Below are 21,011 nucleotides of genomic sequence, written 5' to 3' on the forward strand. Positions count from 1 at the left end.
TTGAAAAATAGCAGATCTACAAGCTCATAGCACGGCACAAAGAAAGCTCGTAGATCTGCTATTTTTTTTTAATCGTGAAAATGTGTGTAAATCTTTGAATATATATTCTTTCACAGTGAACATTTTTTTAGTTCAAATATTTGCTTCTGGGGAGGTCCCTGGAACAACATATTTTCAGATGGCGGTCCGCAGCCAAATACAGATCATTCTGGGGGTCCTTGACGTGTAAAAGGTTGAGAACCACTGACATAAAACATAGGTTTTTCCGAAAACTGTCAAAAAAAACTGTCATTTGTAGAAATCAGTTCCCAGGTCTAAATGGGTCAACAGAGAATGTCTATATTTCAGTATTGATACTTTTACTTAAAGTATATAAAAAAAAGTTTAAAAAGAAAATTCACCACTGTCTGGCAGCCCTACCTGAGACGTGACACCAGCTCCATTTCCTCCATAAGGAAGTCCAGGAGGACCTTGCTGGCATAGTTGTAGGCCTTCTCGATCTGCTCCACGTAGGCTCGCTCCTTCAGCGTGTACAGGACCTCCTTGGCGTCGGGACACGTCACATCGCGGCCACACTCTCGCACCACGTTGAGGTATTTCCCTGCGGAACCACGGAGGATGAAACAGAAAAACAAATCTCGTATTCTCGTATGTATAGAATGGCTGGTTTTGTTCGAGTGCTGAAGAAGCAACAAAAATAATAAGACGATACACACAATAACATAACCATAGACATACAGTATAAAAGGTAGACGCCCTTTCCGGCTCCTGGAGCATATATGTGCTCAAGGGCGGGGGAAATATTCCAGAGACTCCTTGCGAAGCACCGCGGAAGCATGAGCGTACGTCACAGAGCGCATGTTCGGGGTCTGATAAGTCCCGGAAAAGATGTGCTGTGATTGGCCAGTAATCACTTGAGTGACAGCGTGACGTAACGTGCCGTCCACACCTCCGGCGTACTTCCTCCCCCAGTGTGAATTGCTCCGCCCCTCCTTCAACACACATGGCTCCATCGAACAGCAGCGGCCAATGAGGCATCTATTTTTTAAAATATCTATGAACATAACTGCCTGCATCCTGGTGCATGCTGGGAAATCCTCCTTTTTCAAGCCAGAGCCATTAGGGCTTGCGTAGCTAAAATATAACAAGACATTAAACCTAATCTTTGATTTAACCCCAAGGTTAAACCTGCAGAAGACATCACGCAGAGTTGTAACCAAAGACTGGACAAAGCGTTCTCCGGGTCTGATATGGACGTAAGGGCCCAGCTGGCCATTGGCTAATCTGAGTTCCCAGAAGTTTTATTTTTCGGCGGGCGTGAAAGACTTCTGTGAAAAAAGGACTGTATCCCTGTGAGGGAAGTACGTTGCGCTCAGAATCTGAGCGGACACTCCCCTTTACGGTCTGAAGCACTGTGCATACCATGAAAATAGTCCGAAGGGAATCCAATTCCAAATTGAATTGTAGTAGGCCACCACCGCTCAAGGAGCAATTGTTTCCCTTCCGTCTTATTTAGATGTAGCGCCCACTCCATGTGGAACCCGCTCCTGTCTTTTGATTCGCATTTCATTTGAAACGCAACGCACTGGGCCACGCCCCTGCTGCACAGGATCTGAGGCCAATTTTCCTAGACTAGCCATTGGCTGGCCCAGACAACAAGGCGGGACTTCCCCCCTTCTTCTTCGTTGGTTTTTATTTTGACTCGAGCGGGGGGGTGGTCCCGATCATAGACTGCAACGGTAGCCACGCCCCTCAGAACATACTCGACTTTATGGTCATTATTTTAATAAATGGGACCATAATTTTCCAAAAAGAATATTATGACATGTGAAATGAGACCTTAAACTAGTGACTGGAAGCAGAAAGTATTCATGACCATGTTTATTAAGGTAATACAGTCTAGGTGAAGTTGGGCCCAAATACATGGACCTCTATGGAGCTATGGGGTTATTTTGGGGCCAATGACAGCGCCACAACAGGCCATTGAACTTTCAGGAAGTCAGGATTTCCTACTGGCTTTAAACACTATTGGCTTCACTGCCCCCCTGGTTGTAACTTCCAAGGTGAGGATTTTCTTTTTCCTGTGTTAATAAACTGATTAAGAGGTTTATGAATGAATGGGTGTGTATGGGGCGGATGCATGCTGCACGTGAATGTGTGACTGCGGCCTTACAAGAAGTTACCCACCCCTCTTACCTGTGCTTAATATTTTGTCCGCCATTTTCTGCAGATAGGACGGAATGCGATGCTGTACAACGGTGTATCTCTGATCCCAGTACTTGTCATTGTAGTCTTCCTGAATGTTCTCTTTCTGCAGCTCATGTTCCTCCACCATGAACTCACTGCAGGGAAAGGTTATTGAAGCACAACATATTTATGTAGATGCAAATGCATTGCTGGCCGATTAATAATTGACAGCCAAGCAATTGGCAGGTGCAGGTGGTCACACACCCGTAAGTGGAAGCAAACATATGTTTTTTGTCGTTATTCTACACCGTTTTTCTTGTAGTATTATGTATTTACTTTATGCTGTTATTATTTAGTCCTTTAGTTTGGACCAGTGTTGATTTAGTCGACTAATACTAAGACGAAGAATGTTCGTCGACTGCCTTTTTTCACCGACAAAGACTAAATGGAAACTAAATTAAAACTAAGCCATGATGACTATAACTAAGACTAAATATATTTAAAATTTCGTCAACAAATAAAAACTAGACAAAAATGTTAGTGAGGGACTAGTGGACAAGAGATCCAGTATAAGTAATTTTACAGTTGGTTGCATGCTGAAAATAGCAGATCTACAAGCTCACAATGTGTCGCGCTGCGACACGTGAAGCTTGCAGATCGGCTATTTTCAGCAAGTGTAAAATCAGTCATTATGATGGCATCAAGGCCCGCCAAAATACACCAAAATACACAACATTCCAGGTGACTAAAATGTGACTAAAACTAAATTAGGTTTCACTCCAAAGACTATGGACTAAACTAAAATTGAAATGTGCTGCCAAAAAGCAACACTGGTTTGGAGTGGACCACTGTACCTGTATGGGTCCTTGATGATGCCCCTGTAGATCCACTTTTCCAGTATTTCAAAGTAGGGCACGCTGGCTGCTTTGGTGAGGTAGAGACACAGCTCCTGGGCTTGGCTGTCACCGGTGTAGTTGAAGGTGCGGTCGTGGAGAAGGCTCAGTGTTGAGCCTCCCATGCAGTCCCCTTTGTCCACCGAGGACGCTGTGGGGGGGGGGGGGGCATGAACACAGTAAACCGTTTAGACACAACGACGATGAAACCCTTCAAAAACGCCAGCAACTCTTTCCGTATCTCTGCCAACAAATGGCATCACATTTCATTCCTTTTAAGTGATAAGTTGTCTAATTTGGCACAATAGCGGCTCTTAATGGACAGGAACGGTATTTAGTAGGTGCTCTCCATCAGCTTTCAACCCATTTCCCACTTCCTCGGAGGCTAGCACAAATCCCTATCCCTCTAGGGTTGCCGTACCAAATGCCAACCATGGCCCTAAGATAACTATCTCTAACATAAACCTAAAGATAACCATTTGATTAGTGGTGCTTGTTGGGTGGAGCACTCGCAGCCTGGGAGGATATTCTGCCTGGGAGACTAAATAGTCTGGTTGCAAATAATGCATCAGAATTAATTGCCACAGGGATCAATGTGATATGTACAAGTGCTTATTGTGTAGCCTTAAAGGACCACTTCACCACTTTTCAACCTCTCTTCATATAATTGGTCCTCACTAATTTGTAATGTTCATGATAAATTACCACAATTTTTTCCTACACAGTCTGTGTCTCATTATCAGAAACCTGTCCACCAGTGACATCATTGTTTTTTTTCACTACATTTTTATTGAAGGAAGAACAGAAAAGAAAAACACAACTGACAAGACTATACGGAAAGAAAAAGAAAAGAAAAAGACAAAAAGTAAAAGAAAAAAAGGCTGCATTTTTCATATTACAAAAAACATTCAATGAAATCCTATTGCAATATCGCTAGGCTGAGAGAAGAGAGTGACATCATTGTTAAGCAGATATTTTGGCTACCATTAACACATTGCAACTTTTCAAGGAATAGAAAGCCTGCCGTTTATATTGGCTTGGTTTCCCCATCAATGATGTCACTGGTGGACGGGGTTTCTGAACTGCCCACAGCCGTCCCATGAGATACAGACCGAGTAGAAAATAATTGTTTAATAATTTATCATGAACATTAGTGAGGACCGATAATATGAAGAGATGTTGAAAAGTGGTAAAATGGTCCTTTAAGTAGCCGTCTTTTTGACTTGTGCAAACAGTAGAGACTTTACTATATGACCTGTTTGGCCTGCATGTAAAAGAGAATGGTTAGAACTAGGGATGCACCGAAAGGGAAATTCTTGGCTGAAACCGAATATAGGAAACAGTTGGCCGAAAACCGAATATGATTAATATTATACATATTTTTTCCTACCATTGCAGTCATGGCCGTACCTGATTTATGGCAAAATAAATGGTTTTGGCTAAACTTAACTTAAATAATAATCACTATTATGGGTCCATAAAACATTTATTCAGCTCTTTTGAATGCATTAATTGCATACACTATTCGGTGATATATTTTCGGCCTATTCGGGCCGAAACCGAAAAGGCAGAAAATGCATTTTTAGCCATTTTCTGCCGAATATTTTCTGCGGATGAATATTCGGTGCATCACTAGTTAGAACTGCAGTAGAGAGTAGACCAAAACTAAATGAGTCAAAAGTCTAACCTATGGAGGCCAATATCTCCATGGTGCGCATGGTAGGCTGGATGTAGAACCAGAGCTTCTGCAGGGACAGCATCCCCTGCCTGTGGAGATGCTCCAGCTGATTGACCAGGATCAGGTACTCCTTCATCAGGGTCCTCATGGCCGCGGTCAGAGCATGGTTCACCAGGCCGTACTCGAAGGACGATTTCTCCTCTGTGAAACTGTGGGGGGAAAAGATTAAGTCAATTGTGAATTGGGTCATAGTGTGGTGGCTCAGCCTGTTGGCACGTTTAACCACATAATGACATTTGTCTTGAATATAGAATTTGCCATTATTGCCATAAAAGTGTGGCATTTCTCTCCATTAACCCATTTTGGGCGGGAACCCCTTTTGGTATTAGCATTATGTTATGCTTTAGCTATTGAAGAATAGCAGATCTACAAGCTCATAGCGCGCCACCCGGTGGCGCGCTATGAGCTTGTAGGTCTGCTATTTTTGAAAGATCGAAGAACCACTGACATAGAAACATAGCTTTTTCAGAAAACTGAAATCTTTAGAATCTGATCTCAGGTCAAAATGGGGTAATAAACGGTATGAATTCTACTTCAGACCTGGTTGATAGAACTTGCCCATGACTTGAGTGCCACAAAAGGTGGTGACATCCCCTTGCAAGATGAGTCAATGGTAGTTATTTCAGATATTTCAATCATGTCAACCTGTGATACTTTGACTTGAGATGAAGCACAATTTACTCTTCGTTCTCCGCTCACCGTGTTATGGTGGAGTAATAGGAGGCAACTGGTAATATCCGGTTGACCAGCTCCTTGATGGACATGTCGAGTGTGGGGTCGACGATGAAGGAGCGGTTCTGCCTCCCCAGCACGGGCTGGGCTATGACGTCTCTCCCGTCCACTCCGACCAGCACAAACAGCAGGTCCTCCACAAGGGCCTGTTCCTGAGCCGGCAGGGGCATGGTGCCTGGAGAGAGATGTGGGCTACGTCACTGGTGTCAACAGCAATAATGGAGAAGTGAGAACAGTTAGACACTATGGGCTATATCTTGCGCCTTCCCTTACCCCTTATCCCTAGACTTATTTGCCATTCTTTTACTATTTTGAAAAACCTATTAAGAGCCATAAACGTCAAGACGTCTAATTGCCAATTATGTACTGGATGCCACGGACGACAAGACGTGATCGCTTGGGAATTAAAAAAAAGTTTATATATATATATATATATATATATATATATAATGGGAGAATTGGCACTCAAAGCCTAGCCTGAGCTAACGTGTTAGGTTTCTGGTCTAGAGGGGCGGGTCGCGGCTCAGATTTGCGCACGCCCTGATTGGATCTCATCGATCTGTCCGTCACCCCCGGCCCCTCCTCTCCCCCCTAGTGCAGCGCTACGTCACATCATTTGGAGCGACGCCCACCCGGAAGGGTTGACTCCCACTTTTAGACCAGAGCGGCCAATGCGTTCCTCCAGGCTTTACATTTTTGCACCAACAAAAATGAAAGCCTGGTACCAAGGCTACTCAAAGCCTAAACTGGTGACCACCAGGAGGCGCTGAAGGAGTTAAAAAATTGTTCAAATAGCCAATCTACAAGCTCACAACGTGTCGATCTAAAAAGGAAAAAAAGGAAAATAAGTTTAGGAATATGGGGTAAGGGGTGGCGCAAGATAAGATAGGGCCTATGTCACTAAGCATTTCAATACTTGAGTTAAATGGTACACACTTAAATAATTGAAGGAATTCAACTTTTGACAGCATCTAGTCAAATGGAACACCACTTGTGTTATCAAGTTACGATAATGTTTTCATAAAATGTCTTGTCGACACATTTTCATAATTAAGTGAGGCAATAATGAAAATGTGTGAATGGAAGAGTCCTCTCCACATGTGAAGCCTACCGATAGCCACAATGGGGTCTGGCACGGACGTGGAGGTGGTGATGAAATCTCCTATCAGAGCAGGTCGGTCATAGACCCAATTAGGATACACAGGGTTTGGCTGCGTCGGGTTCTTTTTGTTGTGTCTGTCCCTCAGCATCTTCCGTGTGACCTCAGCAGACTGCAAGCAAATTCCAAAAGAGATGTGGATTTCATCACAGTATTCTACATGTTCCCTTTTTAATTAATACACTAGCTTCAAATATGAGACCTATACATAACCAACTTTTAGCATCGCGCAATAATTCAAAATATATTTATATAGGCTGCCATTATGACTCTATTGGTCTATTATATATATATCAGTACAAATTGCCAACCTGAGGAACGTTGGAGCTGGCTGCGACGTTTCCAAGCTTCTTACGCAACTCATCCAGTTCCTGCATGGACATCTTTGTGGTGGTTGTTGGAAGAGTGTAGCTGGTGGTTGTAGTTGAAGTTGTGTTGGCACAGGACTCCGACCTCTCTTTGGCATTCTGCTGCAGACATTGAAGTGTCTAGGGAAATACCACCACCACAAGTAAAAACTATTATGTTTTTTGAGAAAAACATACCTCAAAACACTGTTTTGGGGAGAACCAGTAGCTGACCGGATAGCGGCTCGACCACATAAACCCCATTCATTTCCATTCAATTCCAAAAATATCTCTGGTGATACCTCAAGACAAGGCAATTAGCCCTTTGTTAAGCGATGGCAAGCTGTCCTTCTCACCCATTGAGATGCATGTTAAATTACGGGATTTCTCCATATAAATAATTGATCATTTCAGTATCAAGAGCTTCAAAATGTCTCCTAAATCTAGTCAACTAGCCCAGCAGTAGGAAGGCTCTGCACTGGACAACGTGCATGACATTATTTAAATAAACTAGAAATACGAGGAAATGTTAAGAGGGAGAAACAGCATCCAACTCAATCAACTTACAACACCATCCGAAAGGAGTTTTCATGTAATGCACGGTAAGACTATATGGTGAATAGTATTAGTGCCATCACCTGGGTGGGTCAGTCATGTAACCTTCCCGACGTTAAGCTATGTATGTGTTCAACAACACAGCCATGCAAAATAACACTGACGGCTATGAGGTGACGAAAGCTTGCCATCCTTAGCAACGATTGCTAAACTATTTGGATTGGACAATCACTTTTGGGGTGGGGTTGTGACACTGTGGTCTTGGGAAGCTGAGACAGGCAATATAGGCTTAGAAATAAAATAATAATACCTCTTTGTCCTCACTGAGCTTGGACAGTACATAGACCAGAGGGTCCAGACTGCGGACATTTTTTGACTTGACCTCATCATATTTCCTTAAGAAGTCTTCAGGAGTTTTCGAGAACTCTGCGATTTTCACCTGTAAACAACAACAGTGTCACATCAATCACAGCAACATCTCAAGATTCATCCAAACCCGACATTCTTCAACATTTTCCCACTTGGACCCGAGTTTAGACTTTGCACTGGAAGCAGCCAAGTTCATAAACACAGAGATCACAAAAGTAATAGGAGCAGCAAGCAACCCATTCTAAGTAAGTGTTCCATGATCCATAATTAAGCCATCAAGACCTGGAACGCATCTGTGTCACCTTATAGCTTTTAACCACTTTCAGTGATGTAAATAGGTTTCCAATGTTATGGGTCCAAGGACCCAGCACCAGGGGTGGTCTTTTAGATCGGACATTATATGAGTCCCACTTCAACGACTAGGAGTCATATTTTTATTTCTTTTTTTAATTGCAGCGTTTAACTCTCATTTCATCTTTACGGTTATAATATGGTTATATTCAGAGATGATACTGTGGTGGTGACATAGGGAGTCCTACCGTAGCACTATGAGATAACACCGTTGTGGTGACATAGGGAGTCCTACCTTAGCACTATGAGATGACACCGTTGTGGTGACATAGGGAGTCCTACCTTAGCACTATGAGATGACACCGTGGTGGTGACATAGGGAGTCCTACCTTAGCACTATGAGACGACACCGTTGTGGTGACATAGGGAGTCCTACCTTAGCACTATGAGATGACACCGTGGTGGTGACATAGGGAGTCCTACCGTAGCACTATGAGACGACACCGTTGTGGTGACATAGGGAGTCCTACCTTAGCACTATGAGATGACACCGTGGTGGTGACATAGGGAGTCCTACCTTAGCACTATGAGATGACACCGTTGTGGTGACATAGGGAGTCCTACCTTAGCACAAGTAAGACGCGCAAACGCAGCTCGTAAATTGCAATAACAACTTCTTTTTAGTTAGTAATTTTTTTAAGTTTTCTACTGTGTGTGTGTGTGTGTGTGTGTGTGTGTGTGTGTGTGTGTGTGTGTGTGTGTGTGTGTGTGTGTGTGTGTGTGTGTGTGTGTGCGTGTGCTACAGCTGCGCCCTCTGGTGGCGGGCGGGTGGTGTCACAGCGGGACAGACACAGACACACAGACAGACAGACACGATCTGCAGGGTCTCATAGTTAGTGCTCATTGCATTCGCCTCTATGAGATGACACCGTTGTGGTGACATAGGGAGTCCTACCTTAGCACTATGAGATGACACCGTTGTGGTGACATAGGGAGTCCTACCGTAGCACTATGAGATGACACCGTTGTGGTGACATAGGGAGTCCTACCTTAGCACTATGAGATGACACCGTTGTGGTGACATAGGGAGTCCTACCGTAGCACTATGAGATGACACCGTTGTGGTGACATAGGGAGTCCTACCTTAGCACTATGAGATGACACCGTTGTGGTGACATAGGGAGTCCTACCGTAGCACTATGAGATGACACCGTTGTGGTGACATAGGGAGTCCTACCTTAGCACTATGAGATGACACCGTTGTGGTGACATAGGGAGTCCTACCTTAGCACTATGAGATGACACCGTGGTGGTGACATAGGGAGTCCTACCTTAGCACTATGAGATGACACTGTTGTGGTGACATAGGGGGCTGTATTTTGCGTGTCTTAAGTACCAGGTCTTATTCCCTAACTTGAGTAAACTAAAGACCTGGAGGCGTGATCAATGCCATTTGGCTATTCTGAGTGGTCAAAGAGCATTGATCACGCCTCCAGGTCTTTAGTTTACTCAAGTTTGGGAATAAGACCTGGTACTTAAGACACGCAAAATACAGCCCAGGGAGTCCTACCTTAGCACTATGAGATGACACCGTTGTGGTGACATAGGCAGTCCTACCTTAGCACTATGAGATGACACAGTTGTGGTGACATAGGGAGTCCTACCTTAGCACTATGAGATAACACCGTTGTGGTGACATAGGGAGTCCTACCTTAGCACTATGAGACGACACCGTGGTGGTGACATAGGGAGTCCTACCTTAGCACTATGAGACGACACCGTGGTGGTGACATAGGGAGTCCTGTGCTTCTGCAGCAGGTCTATGTAGCCCTCTGCTCCCTCACCTCCACGGACATGAAGCAAACTGAGGAGCTCATTGACGTCGTGGTGGATCCTGAACTCACTCATGGCTCAGACAGCTGAAAAGACAACGATGCTGCAAACATTATACGGACAAACACATCATCATCATCTCCTGTTTCTCTAGCGTGAGGCAGCTTGATGTACAAGTGCACCCCCTGGACATGTCTCTAGTATGTCGCAGGGACTTACCCCCAATCCAACCCATGATGCTGAGTGCCAAGCAAGGCAGTGCAAAGCATTGCATGGGTCCCATTTTTCGGAGTCTTTGGTATGACCCGGCCAGGGATCGAACCCCGACCTCCCAGTGGACACTCAAACCACAAAGTCCACTGAGCTGGTCATACAAACACATTAGTACATCTCTCTCTCTCTCTCTCTCTCTCTCTCTCACAAGCAAGTCTGAGTATAAGCCCTTATGGCAAATAGGTTGTTGTTTTGTTGGTTCACTTGGTTGTTCATTGTGTTGATGTAAAGCGTGAGTTTGATTGATTGATTGATTGATTGATTGAAATATTTATTAACAGTTTGCAGAATTACAGTACATTTCAAGCACAAACTCAATACAAAGACTGTTAACTGTGAGTGGACGACAATTAAGCATTACACTTGTTTACAAGAGGGTCCACCATGTTCAATTCATCAAAACATTTAAGAGACGTACAAATAGACACTTCTATATAGTTAAAGAACAGAACAAGAATTAATCATAAAGGAAGCAAAAAGGCAAAAGAAACATATACAGTGAGGGGAAAAAAGGGGGGAAAGGGATGTCTGAAGTGGGATTCGAACCCACGCCTCCAGGGGAGACTCAGCGCCTTAGACCAGTGGTTCCCAAAGTGGGGTCCGGGGACCCCCAGGGGTACCTAAGGGAAATGATAGTTTGGAACCAAATGGACCCTTATGGGTCTGGAACTCTCTGAGAGTGTACAAATGGAACCAACCCTTGAAGGGTCCATTAAATGGGGGTCCGTAGCCTAATGCATGTCAAACTGGGGGTCCTTGAAATTATACTGGTTGAGAATCACTGCTAGAGCCGTAAAAATCTTCTCTTATGGGGGTCCCTGGCATATCTTTTCAAATGGGGGTCCGCGGGCTAAGTAGTGTCAATGTGGGGGTCCTTTGACATGAAAAAGTTTGGGAACCCCTGCCTTAGACCGCTCGGCCATCCAGACTTTCAGTGTCATGAAAGACGCTATTCAAGCTATTGTTATCTCAGGAGCTATAATAACTAAGATGATCAAGTAAATCCTACAGAAACATTAGAATGAGGCTAAAAGCATGGAATTGTGGACAAAATTATAAATCTTATCCAACGACGATATTAACGATATTCTAAGTTTTGGGTCTGAGAGGCTAAATCTCCATGACTAAAATGCTGAATAAAATAACGGACCTTGATATGAAAACGGTTGAAAACCACTGGTCTATAGCTAGCCAGTGAGCTAATGTTCACTTGCCAGCTAAAAATGAATGAGACCAAAGACAGCAGATCTGCTGCAGATTCCACCACAATGCAACTATAAACGCTCAAACTCTAGGATAGTAACAAAAGTATTGATATTACATCGGTCGCCGGTCGTATTCCACATCCAGTGTTCGTAACGTAGAGTAGATAGAGAGACACAGGCAAGCGCGCCGCGCATCTGACTGACTAAAGTTACCAATGGATGCGACTGAACGTTACTATAGCAGTAACCTCGCCTCACCAGGCTTTTGCTCTCGGCCTTCAAAATAAAAGTTTATTGACAACGTCTGTTCACTGCATGATAGCCTACTTTCCTGGAAAGTAGGAAGTAGGAAGTACCGTATATAAATACACCATACAGTTGCAGCGTGTAAAGTTTTGCCTTTTTGATTGATTGATTGAAATATTTATTAACAGTTTGTAGAATTTACAGTACATTTTAAGCACAAACTCAATACAAAGACTGTCAACTGTGAGTGGACGACCCAATTAAGCATTACACTTGTTTACAACAGGGTCCACATTGTTCAATTCATCAAAACATTTAAAGACATACAAACATTTAGAGACATACAAATAGACATATCTATGTAGCTAAAGAACAGAACAGGAATTCATCATAATGGGAAGCAAAAAAGGGAAAAGATACAATATACAGTGAGGGAAAATGGGGGGGGGGGGGGGGGGGGATTCAGATTTTACAGAGGCCAGTTTCGAATTGCAGCCATCCGTAGGTGCCCTTTGAGAGTGGTTTTGAAGGAGTCAAGGGATTCACATGTCTTAATGACTGTTGGTAGGGCGTTCCACATTTTGGTGGCATAGGAGCGAAAAGAATTTAGTCCCTTGTTTGTGCCGAATCTGGGTTGTACATGGTTTGTTGCACTCCCTCTGGTGTTGTGGGTGTGGACTTCGTTTACATTAAGGAAGTATTTAGACAGGTACATGGGTATCTTGGTGGTGTATCGAATCTTGTGGACCAGACCCATTGCAAGATGCTGTACTCTGTCGTCGACCCTAAGCCATCCCAGCCTGTCAAAGTGGGCAGGGGTGAGGTGGGTTCGGGGGTGAGGCCAAGTAGGAGCCTTACCAGTTTGTTTTGGGAGGTCTGGAGCCTTGTTTTAAGGGCCTTTGAGGTGCTGTGGTACCAAGAGGTGGATGCATAGTCAAAGAAACCTTGTACGAGGGCTCCTGTTAAGGTCTTCAAGGTGTTTTTGCTGACCAGTGAGGAGATCCTGTAAAGGAATCTTGTTCTTTGATTGACTTTTTTGATTACGTTGGTGGCCATTTTATCACCGGAAAGATTGGCCTCCAGGATGGAACAGGATGGTAATTTGATCTTTTCGTGTGATAATATTGTCACCCACTCTAACCAAGAAGCCATCTGCCTTGCTGAGTTTACTATTTGATCCGAAGAGGATGGATTCAGTTTTTCCCAGGTGTAAGGATAGTTTGTTATCAGCGAGCCAGGTGCAGATTCTACCGAGTTCAGAGCTGAGGGTCTTTTCAACCTGCAGTTTGTTCCTGTCCGAGACCAGCAGTGCTGAGTCATCTGCGAACAGGAACAAGTTGCAGTCACAAGCTGAAGTCATGTCGTTAACATAAATTAGGAACAGTAAAGGCCCTAGTATGCTTCCTTGTGGGACGCCACAGCTCACTGGGAGGGGAGGGGACAGTGTTCCGTTCACCTCCACCATCTGTTCTCTCCCCTCCAGGTAGGATTGCATCCAGCTCACTGATGTGCTATCAAAACCAATAGCTTTAAGCTTGTTAACCAGTATGGAGTGGTTCACGGTGTCAAAAGCCTTTTGGAGGTCCAGCATGACCATGCCGCAGTATTTTCCAGCATCCACCTCGTGTTTGATGTGATCGCTCAAATAGAGGAGGCATGTGTCAGTGGAGTGGGATGTTCTGAAACCATTGTTGTATATTCAATTCCGGACTGGAGGAGCATTGTATGTATATATATATATATATATATATATATATATATATATATATCTGGGACGGTGGGACCCCCAATATAATATATATATATATATATATATATATATATATTTTACAATATTATTGTAAAATCAATGTTGATTTAACTCTGAGAGTGTACAAAAGGAACCTATGGACTCTCTGAGTTACAGACCCATAAGGGTCCATTTGGTTCATATAGCTATCTATCATCTAGCTAGGGAGTGAGGGACCCCCTGAAACTCCCTCAAGGACCCCTAGGGGTCCCCGGACCCCACTTTGGGGGTCAAGTCATATATAGATTATGACTTATTCTGAAAAAGGGGGATGACAACGGAAGTAAATAGCAATCACGTTACAACAACCCGGAAGAATTGCCCCGTCTCTGATTAACGTTTGAATAAACAAGAATGACCAGTTTGTTGTTTTAGGGTGCAGATCAAACGCGATGTGGCTCACACGGTTTACATTTCCTCGGGCATAACCATCGGGTGTCTGTCTTTCTTCTCGGCGGGGTTCGTTCGGGACAGAGGAGATCGAGTGGTGTGTGTGTGTGTTGTGTGTGTAGCAGCAACGCCCTAATGCCAGCCACCTTGTCGAAGAATAATAGCTCTGCTGTGCTCTGTTTACAAATCGGGTAAATAAATCGTTTCGCTGCAGTGTAGCTAATCGTGTGTTGTTTTTTGTTTTTTTTAGACGATCGGGGGGGTGGGTTAAATATGGCCGAACTGCATGTCGTGGAATCGTGTGGCACCACCAGCACTATAGAGAAAACCGAGCAGCACCGTGGTGATGTGCGGGCGTCCGTGCGGCTGGCGTCGCCCACTCTCGTGATCCCGCCGCGGAACAACCAGCCGTCGAGTCCCGGGGCTTCGAGCGGCGTGAGCCGGTCATCGGTGTTCGGTTTCCCGGCGAAGAGCAACCCGAGCTCCCCGTCGGAGCCCGTGGACAAGCCGGGATCTCGCTGGGTTCGCCTGAATGTCGGGGGCACCTATTTCATCACGACCAAACAAACGTTGTGCAGGGACCCCAAATCGTTCCTGTACCGTTTGTGCCAAGAGGACCCTGATTTAGACTCGGACAAAGTGAGCAAAATGCGTTGTCCTCTAATGTATCTTATTAATGTCCCTTTAAATCTCTTTTCCCAGACAAAGCAGATATCACATATATTATATTAAACCACACTTGGTTTATTCAATAAACTTTATTGTGTTTCATAATAGGATGAGACGGGAGCTTACCTGATTGACAGAGACCCCACATACTTTGGCCCCATCCTGAATTATCTTCGGCATGGAAAACTAATCATGGATAAGAATCTGGCAGAGGATGGTAACTAAAAAAAAACATGTCCATATCTTTGAGTACATACTGTGAAATACTATCAATTTAAGGTTTTTTAGAAATAAACATGGCATGCAAGCAGAATTAACAGAGGTTCATTAACACTATACTATTGTAGCTGCACAATTTATTTTTTTTATTTTTAATAGGTGTTCTTGAGGAAGCAGAGTTCTACAACATAGCATCGCTAGTGAGGTTGGTTAAGGAGAGGATCCGGGACAATGAGAACCGAACATCTCAGGTAGGCCTATAATAGGTCTGGGAATAATGTTAGCGTCGCTCAGGTCCATGGCTTTAAAATAGCTCTGTCTAGTGCTATGGACCAGAGCTAATGTTAGTGGATTAATCTGTAATTACAAATGTACATGGTGTCCCAAAATTACTCTAATCTGCTGTGTGTGTGTGTGTGTGTGTGTGTGTGTGTGTGTGTGTGTGTGTGTGTGTGTGTGTGTGTGTGTGTGTGTGTGTGTGTGTGCGCGTCCCACAGGGCCCTGTGAAACATGTGTATCGAGTATTGCAGTGCCAAGAGGAGGAACTCACACAGATGGTCTCAACCATGTCAGATGGCTGGAAGTTTGAGCAGGTGGGGGAAAACGGGCCTTTAAAAAAAAAAAAAAATTGACTTTGCACTTAATGGCTTGTTTACAGGGTTTTATATCAAGCTTGTGTTTTCAGATGGGTTAATACCGTGGTCCTCAAAGTCTGTTTCTCTAATGTCATAGCATTCCTAAAGATATATTCTCTGGTTAACTTCAATATATTATATCTATATATTATATATTTTTAAACATGGTTTATTCCATCACCAGCTTTTTCTACCCTTTCCTTAATCCTTACATTTTTAAGGCAACTAAATACCACTACTGCCACATTTCACAGGAGTATACAACATTGTGAAATGTAGCATACTAGCCAATTCCATGAAATAGTTTGAAGATGGTGAGCTTTAACATTTCTCCAAGGTTGACAGCCTCATAACATCACACCCACCTTTTCTTGTCTGTCTGTCTGTCTCCCCCCCCCCCCCCCCCTTCAGCTCATAAGCATTGGCTCCTCTTATAACTATGGCAACGAGGACCAGGCTGAATTTCTATGTGTGGTTTCCCGGGAGCTTAACAACTCCACCAACGGCATTGTCATCGAGCCCACCGAGAAGGCCAAGGTGAGCTATCCACAATGTGACTCACTGATGTCAGGAGGAGACAGAGGATTTCAGATGGTGTGTATATCCCAGACAATATTGGCTTCTATTCCGACTTTTTTTCTCCCCCCCCTTGTTTCCTTGTAGATCCTCCAGGAGAGAGGTTCACGGATGTGAAGAGATTAGACCAGATCAGACCAGAATCCTGAGCTAAAACAACACTTTACGAAGAAAGAAAAAAAAGAAGAACCCTTGACATTTTCTGCAGTTCCAGCCATGGTCCACATGAGTTCAACCCCAAACCTCCTTTCCTCTTACAAGCCCCAACCCTGCCCGGTCCTCTGGTGTGCCTTTCCACAATGGGGGTTCTCCATCTCCGGCGTCCCCCTTCCCTGCAGTGCTGCAACACAACACCCTGCCTGCATCCTCATTAAGCTATGGAACATTCATGGGGGGGATTTGAAACAAAAAATAGATTATGGTCGTTTTTGGTGTGAGAGCTAGGGCTTCTAAGGGTCATAACCACAGTAATTCAGGCTCATATGATCTTATGATAGTCTTGTGTTGTTATCAGTGGATGGACCCTAGACACAGCTAAATAATCATCATCCTCATCACCACATGCATCATTGCAACCTAACTGGACCACCACCCCCCCCCCCCCATAAGTCTGGATCCATGTGGCAGAAATCTGTGATCGTCTCCTCAGGACTCTGAAAGGGCACAAGAAAAGAACGAATACAACTGCTCTGACTGAGCCACTGTTTTAACCCCCTGACAGTTACCAGCAGGGTGACCCATAACAGCCTCTCACCCCTTTACCCTCCCTCTCCCCCTCTGACCTCCCAAAGACGGGGGAGGAGGACGACAGATGGAGAGGCGAAAGGGAAAGTGTGGCCAGTGGCCACCTCATCACCACGTCACAGAACACCAAGATTAAGGAGACGGGAGGTCCAGCAGCAAAACGGAGGAGCTACAGCAGGCAGGATGATGACTGTCTCTGCATGCTCTCTCTCTCTCTCACGGTATACACTATACAGTGCCACTCCCTCACATTCTTTAAACTGAGGACAGAGGGCCCAATCCTTCATCTTGCAGAGGCTACAACTTTGTTCAGTTCAAAGGAGATTGTGTATCACTCCTCACCATCTAGCTTGATTTGCTCCATTTTCAGACGGAGAGCACTCCTTTTGCTTGTGTTGCAGCCGCAATGAGGATAATTTAAACACAAGAGAAAACAAATGACTCAAAAGACTAAACTACACCTGTGTACAATTTGTCAAGGCATGTGAAGAATCTATATGAATCTATATAGGCTACATGATGAAATTATATGAAAATTTGAATGCAAGTGGTGTAATTATTGACTTTCTGTATCATAGTTGTCATATATTTGTGTATTATGGTGAGTAATTCTATTTAAATGAGGGCAAATTATCAGTCTTCACAAACAGTTTAGCTGAGGGGTTTTCCACCCCTGAATGATAAGGGTGTGTGAGTTTGCTGTATGCACTATGCAGTACCTCTCTGGCATTCTGTCTGTGGCTGAAATATCAGATCTGCTGATCCACCGTGTTTTTCAGGTTTTTCTGTGGTGTTCCTAAAAGAAAAAAAAACAATACATTTATCTTTAGCATCCTATTTTGTTCTGTTGCACATCCTAAAAAATATCTAAAATTGTAACTTGAGCTAAAAGATCTCGAAAGGCCCATTTTCCTTTTGGAAATTGTTGGACCATGGCCAATCGGTACGCTGCCTCAAAACCTGAAATGTCCTTTCTCTCCTTGTCTTAGGCCATTTTCCCAATTTTCATTCGCTCTTGCCTAAACGTGTTCCCGGTTTTAACTCCATCTCACAATCATATGAAGATTGGAAACAAGTGAACTACTGGCAAAAAGTTTCTAACCAAAAGTACAGGATGTACAAGGCGAGATGTCCAGAACTTCCGGTTAGACTTAGGGCAGATTCATACTCTTATTTTAGAGCCGAATAAAAGTCGGTTCGGCTCTGTAGTGCCTACAATGTGACATCATTTGAGGTTCGGGGGGGGTGGGTACTGTCCTAAAGTCGGCTCTTCGGTGCTACTAAAAATTGCTGACGAGCCGAAATCATTTCGGCACTACAGCGGTAAAATAGGAGTATGAATCGGACACTTTTGGCAGTAGTTCTTGTCCAGCTTACTGTAACTCTTGCCTCTATTTCAAATTCATAACAACCAGTTGACTGCATTGTCTGATTTTGCAGTGAAGTGTAGCACTGTGGCATGGGCTGAAAGTACATGTTCACAACTCATGCTCTGATTATGTTATTTCATTCAATGTGTCACATTTTCTGAGCTAAAGTGGAAATTGTAAAAAAAGAAAACATCTTTATTCCAGACTTCACTCAACATCTTTCTTTGTGGCAGTAGATGGGTACCAATTTGTATCTTTCTCTTAGCACGTGTTAACTTGCTATTTTATCTAAACAAAAGTCCTGTTTTTATGCCGTTTTTATTCTCTTAACATAGGACCAACATTCAGTTGCATATCTATTCAAATAATTTGTAAAAGATTTGCAGGAGAATTCAGTAATCTTTATTATATATATATATATAAATAAAATAGCCTTTGGTGCAATGACCAAGATAACAATTCTGTGTTAGCAATAGTACAACATACCACAATATATTCTAAGAACAAGATGCAGCAGAATGTTGTTACTAATGTAATTGAAGGCGTAAGAGTAACTTCATATGTGAAGTTAGAACCACACACATATCAACTGTAGACTATGAAAGATTGAACTTATTCTCTCTTGACTTTGTATTTATATGCTAAGAGGTATATCCTCGTTTATTTCACTGGTGTTGCTTTACTTTGATATACTATCCCCTGTACAAAAAAGTGGTGTAATTGGGTTATATCGGCATGAACAAGAATGCATTTTAACAAAGAAAAAGAAAATACTGTCTTGTACCCTTTGCTGTGTTCAGTCAGGCGTCAGAGCTTAAACTCTCTGTGATTTATTTTCCCCCTCCTAAGTCTGTACTGTGTTAGTGTTGTGTGCCGTTCTATTCTGAAGACAACGCTCCAGCTGCTAAGAATGCCCACCATCTTGACGAGGGGGTACTTTTGAGCTTAAATTATAGTTTGTCATATGCCAGTGTCGCTTGTTGAAAATAATAGACTGTCAAACCCAAAAATAATACCATTTTTGGTAAACAACACTAACGACAGTATAAATTAGGCTTCATTCCTCTCTGGGACCTTTTCAAAGCACCTGAGAGTTTTTGTTTCCCTTTGTCTGTGTCTGTGTCGTGACCTTTGACCTGTGTTGTGCACAGTTGTCCCTTTGTCCTGATAGGCTCCTTTCATAATACCTTTTAAAAAGCCAGGAGACAAACTGAGGTTCCTGTGTAATTTGGCAACAGCTCAGTCTTCATGGTTAAGCCTGATTTATACTCTGTTGCATGCCATGTGTCAGCTGAAAATTGCAGATCTAGAATGGCTATTTTCATGATGCGACACTGCACGTAACAAACTATACGTCAGGCATTAGTGTTTCACTGAGAGGTCAGAGGGATTAGATTTATGCAAGTCTCGTAATGTTTGTTTTTTTTCTTTTGCCCAATGTACTGCTTGATTGAAGACAATTCGGTTTAATTCCTGTTTCCCTGTTGAAAAATCTCTACTGCCATTCCTGATGCTTCAAGTCTGTCTGCATTCCACTGTTTCAGGGTCTTTCGTGTATGCCCATGGTGGTGCTGTTATGTCTACTCTACAGTGCAGTGAAAGAAGCATGAAGCAGTTGATAGCAGGGACATTAAAAAAGAGCAGTTTCACCCTTTGCATATCTTAGTAAAAACTAGCACTTTTTTGTTAGAGAAAAAGACAGCTTTACTTTCTATATTGGGTTTTTGTGGCTGCTTTGAGACAACTACATCTGCAGTGTTCCCTTTCTTAGATGGATTGAATCAACTCTCAAAGCACTTAGTGTATCACATTTGTAAACCTCAATAGACCTTCTGCTGTAGAGTAATTAATATTTGATCTATCGACCTGTTATTTTAAAGCCCAAAACAAGGTAAGCTCAAAACATAGCTTTTCACTGTAACCTACACAATACAATGTACAAAAAAAAAAAAAAAGATTTGGCACGTGAGAACATGTGAGCATGCATTGTTCTAGAGATTCTGATGTTGTATTGCTGGAATTTGTCTGACCTCTGTGTTAGTGCAAAGTGTCTGTGATGCATGGTTGGAAAGGGAGGGAGGCATGGCTCTGTGGTAGGTGTAGATTTCTTGTGTGGGTCTACAACTAGATGTTTTCTGTATTCTCTAATCACATGTTCAGTTTTCTGTGTTCTTTTATGTATCCTGTTAACTTAACAGTAGATAGTTTTGCACTTGACTTAACAAAAATGAATCGGTCATACTGCAGAATCCCGTAAGGCCCTTACAATGGACATAGCATTTATTCAGACCACAGGTTCACACACAAATAAAGAAGGCCTTTAAATTAATTGGCCGCTGTTATCTGTTAGAAAACACCTGCATGCATTTGTGGACATAGCCTACACACTATATACACACGTTTAGACGTAATTGGAGATATCTTCTAATAATTTTGAGTGTATTCATTTATCAACAGTATTGATGTCAAATGTGAATATTCTTGATGGAGATGGCCTGGAGAACTGTTGGGGAGCTGACAAAAAACACCTTTGTCTTATTGTCCTTTCACTTTTATTTATTTCATATTTTGGAATTTTGTCTACCAATGTTGTTTCTTTACATGTAACAACTTTAACAAAACCCAGTCTGGTTTTTAATCATAAAATGTGTATGTGTTTTAAAGTGTGTGTGATTCGTTTGTTAATAGGCTAGACTTTTCTTTCTTTTTTTTTACTTAATAGTCTAGCTAGTACACAGTCAGTATTAACCAGATGCATCATGGTGAGCTACCAAGATCCATCTAATGAATA

The 21,011-nt window shown here is 43.0% G+C and overlaps 2 protein-coding genes across 4 annotated transcripts in view; one reads left to right on the forward strand and one right to left on the reverse strand.

Annotated features, from left to right (window-relative positions):
• tubgcp2 (tubulin gamma complex component 2) overlaps positions 1-15,476 on the reverse strand; it is a 34,814-nt gene extending 19,338 nt beyond the window's left edge. The window contains exons 1-11 of one of the 2 annotated variants that reach the window (XM_083788037.1): positions 15,446-15,476; positions 14,803-14,897; positions 10,030-10,190; positions 7,922-8,050; positions 7,021-7,197; positions 6,662-6,821; positions 5,518-5,725; positions 4,768-4,967; positions 3,042-3,231; positions 2,197-2,342; positions 421-601 (exon numbers count right to left, since the gene is read on the reverse strand). In XM_083788037.1, the coding sequence (XP_083644163.1) occupies positions 421-601; positions 2,197-2,342; positions 3,042-3,231; positions 4,768-4,967; positions 5,518-5,725; positions 6,662-6,821; positions 7,021-7,197; positions 7,922-8,050; positions 10,030-10,179 (1,541 nt within the window). In that variant the 5' untranslated portion in view covers positions 10,180-10,190; positions 14,803-14,897; positions 15,446-15,476. Of the gene's footprint in view, positions 1-420; positions 602-2,196; positions 2,343-3,041; positions 3,232-4,767; positions 4,968-5,517; positions 5,726-6,661; positions 6,822-7,020; positions 7,198-7,921; positions 8,051-10,029; positions 10,191-11,698; positions 11,837-14,802; positions 14,898-15,445 lie in introns of those variants that run through there. The other variant, XM_083788036.1, reaches the window with a different exon arrangement.
• The window catches only part of kctd2 (potassium channel tetramerization domain containing 2), a 182,675-nt gene extending 161,804 nt beyond the window's left edge, over positions 1-20,871 (forward strand). The window contains exons 2-7 of one of the 2 annotated variants that reach the window (XM_083788049.1): positions 14,130-14,646; positions 14,785-14,893; positions 15,055-15,146; positions 15,393-15,488; positions 15,942-16,067; positions 16,194-20,871. In XM_083788049.1, the coding sequence (XP_083644175.1) occupies positions 14,281-14,646; positions 14,785-14,893; positions 15,055-15,146; positions 15,393-15,488; positions 15,942-16,067; positions 16,194-16,223 (819 nt within the window). In that variant the 5' untranslated portion in view covers positions 14,130-14,280 and the 3' untranslated portion in view covers positions 16,224-20,871. Of the gene's footprint in view, positions 1-13,943; positions 14,647-14,784; positions 14,894-15,054; positions 15,147-15,392; positions 15,489-15,941; positions 16,068-16,193 lie in introns of those variants that run through there. The other variant, XM_083788048.1, reaches the window with a different exon arrangement.
• Positions 20,872-21,011: the final 140 nt, after the last annotated feature.

The sequence above is a fragment of the Protomyctophum parallelum genome (genome assembly GCF_964188405.1).
Source record: "Protomyctophum parallelum genome assembly, chromosome: 17".
NCBI classification, from domain to species: Eukaryota; Metazoa; Chordata; class Actinopteri; order Myctophiformes; family Myctophidae; genus Protomyctophum; species Protomyctophum parallelum.